The following is a 1,717-nucleotide window of genomic DNA, read 5'->3' as shown; positions in this document are numbered from 1 at the left end:
TTTTTTTTTACTTTTATAAGTTGATCCCCAAATATATTATGCATTTTATAGTTATTTTTCACGTAATTTACTTCTCTGTGGTTACTTCCTAGATTTTATTATTCTAATATAGAAATTCTGTTCATGTCCCTTCACCCTCTGGAGCCAACATGGGTCACATTTGGAACAAGACCATGAAGAAGGTGGCAAGAGTCATCATTGAAAAGTACTACACTGGGGCAGCCAGGTGGCTCAGTGAGTAAGAGCACCCGGCCCGAAGTCAGGAGGACCCGGGATCAGTTCCGGCCTCAGATACTTAACACCCATACAAAAAAACTGGCCATGTAACCTTAAGCAAGTTACTTAACCCCAATTGCTTAAAACAAAAAAGAAAAGTACTACACCTGCCTGGGCAATGACTTCCATACCAACAAACGTATGTGTGAGGAGATCTCCATCAGCCCCAGCAAGAAGCTCTGCAACAAGATCTCCGGATATGTTACTCATCTGATGAAGCGGATCCAGAGAGGCCCTGTGAGAGGTATCTCCATCATACTGCAGGAAGAAGAAAGAGAAAGGAGGGATAACTATGTCCCTGAGGTCTCTGCTTTGGATCAGGAAATCATTGAAGTAGACCCTGATACCAAAGAAATGTTGAAACTCCTGGACGTTGGCAGTTTGTCCAACCTGCAAGTTACCCAGCCCACAGCTGGGATGAACTTCAAAACACTAAGAGGAGCTGTTTAATATTTACTTTTGTCTTCTTTACAATAATCTTGGGAACTCCTTCCCCCCAAAAAGAAATTCTGTTCATTTATATGGATTTGTTTTGTAGCCCAAATCTTTTTTGACACTGTTAGTCTTCTCAGTTAGTATATTTCCCGATTCTCTAGGATTTTCTAAATAAACCAACATTTCATCAATAAATCAGAGTAGTTTTATCTCTACCTTACCTATATATAAATATTCTTTTAAAAAATATTACAGATATTTCTAGCATTTTCAAAACTAAGTTTCTGTTTTTGTTGTTTCAACCTCATAATAATCTTCCTATTTTTCTGTCTTTTAATGGGATGATTTATCTCATTCCTTGTACTTTCCCTGCTAGCTGTATTTATTTACATTTCTTGAATTGTCTAGGATGTTTTCAAGAAAATCAGATGATATGATCTAATTTTCTTCATAGGAATATTTCACATGCTTCTTTTTTTTAATGTCCATCATTTTTTCATTAATAAGTAGGCCCAAGTTTATGTAATACGTCACCTTGGAAATCATCTTGACATCCTTTGCTGTTGGGCACACATTTAATTTTCCTCTGGATTTTCTTGGGTGCAGAATAGTCTCATATTACTCAAATTTCCTTTCTTTTGTACTTAAAGGTCTTTTTCCTGTTGAGGGGGATAGAAAGAATAAAGTTTTACTGGTACTTTCCATAGAATGGTAGAGTAAGGCCATGAGCAGGGAGTACTAGCAGAGAATAAAGCAGCAGCAAGGAAATAGTTGAATGTGTGAGTCCTGTTAACTCCTTCCAAGAGCTTGGTTGCTTGTATGATATGAGGTGCTGAATGAACATGGATATTAGGTATTAGCCTTTGTTGCTCTTAATTCATCAGATTGTTAATTTTTAATAATTACAGCTATAATCACTTTATTTCATGTGAATATTCATTATTTTGTAGAGTATTGGAGGTCATGAGAACCAGTAATTATCTAGTACTATATGTTGTTAGTAACA

At 36.4% G+C, this 1,717-nt stretch overlaps 1 protein-coding gene across 1 annotated transcript; it reads left to right on the top strand.

The window, feature by feature from the left end:
- The first annotated feature begins 417 nt into the window (after window positions 1-417).
- LOC138165609 (small ribosomal subunit protein eS17-like) lies at window positions 418-726 on the top strand. The gene has a single exon (XM_069093936.1). The coding sequence runs from the start codon at window positions 418-420 to the stop codon at window positions 724-726; it is 309 nt and encodes a 102-aa protein (XP_068950037.1).
- Window positions 727-1,717: the final 991 nt, after the last annotated feature.

The sequence above is a fragment of the Petaurus breviceps genome, unplaced genomic scaffold, assembly GCF_028583685.1.
Source record: "Petaurus breviceps papuanus isolate PSGF00001 unplaced genomic scaffold, PetGlider_PUasm1.0 214, whole genome shotgun sequence".
Taxonomy (NCBI): domain Eukaryota; kingdom Metazoa; phylum Chordata; class Mammalia; order Diprotodontia; family Petauridae; genus Petaurus; species Petaurus breviceps.
This window is presented reverse-complemented; position numbering and strand designations above follow the sequence as displayed.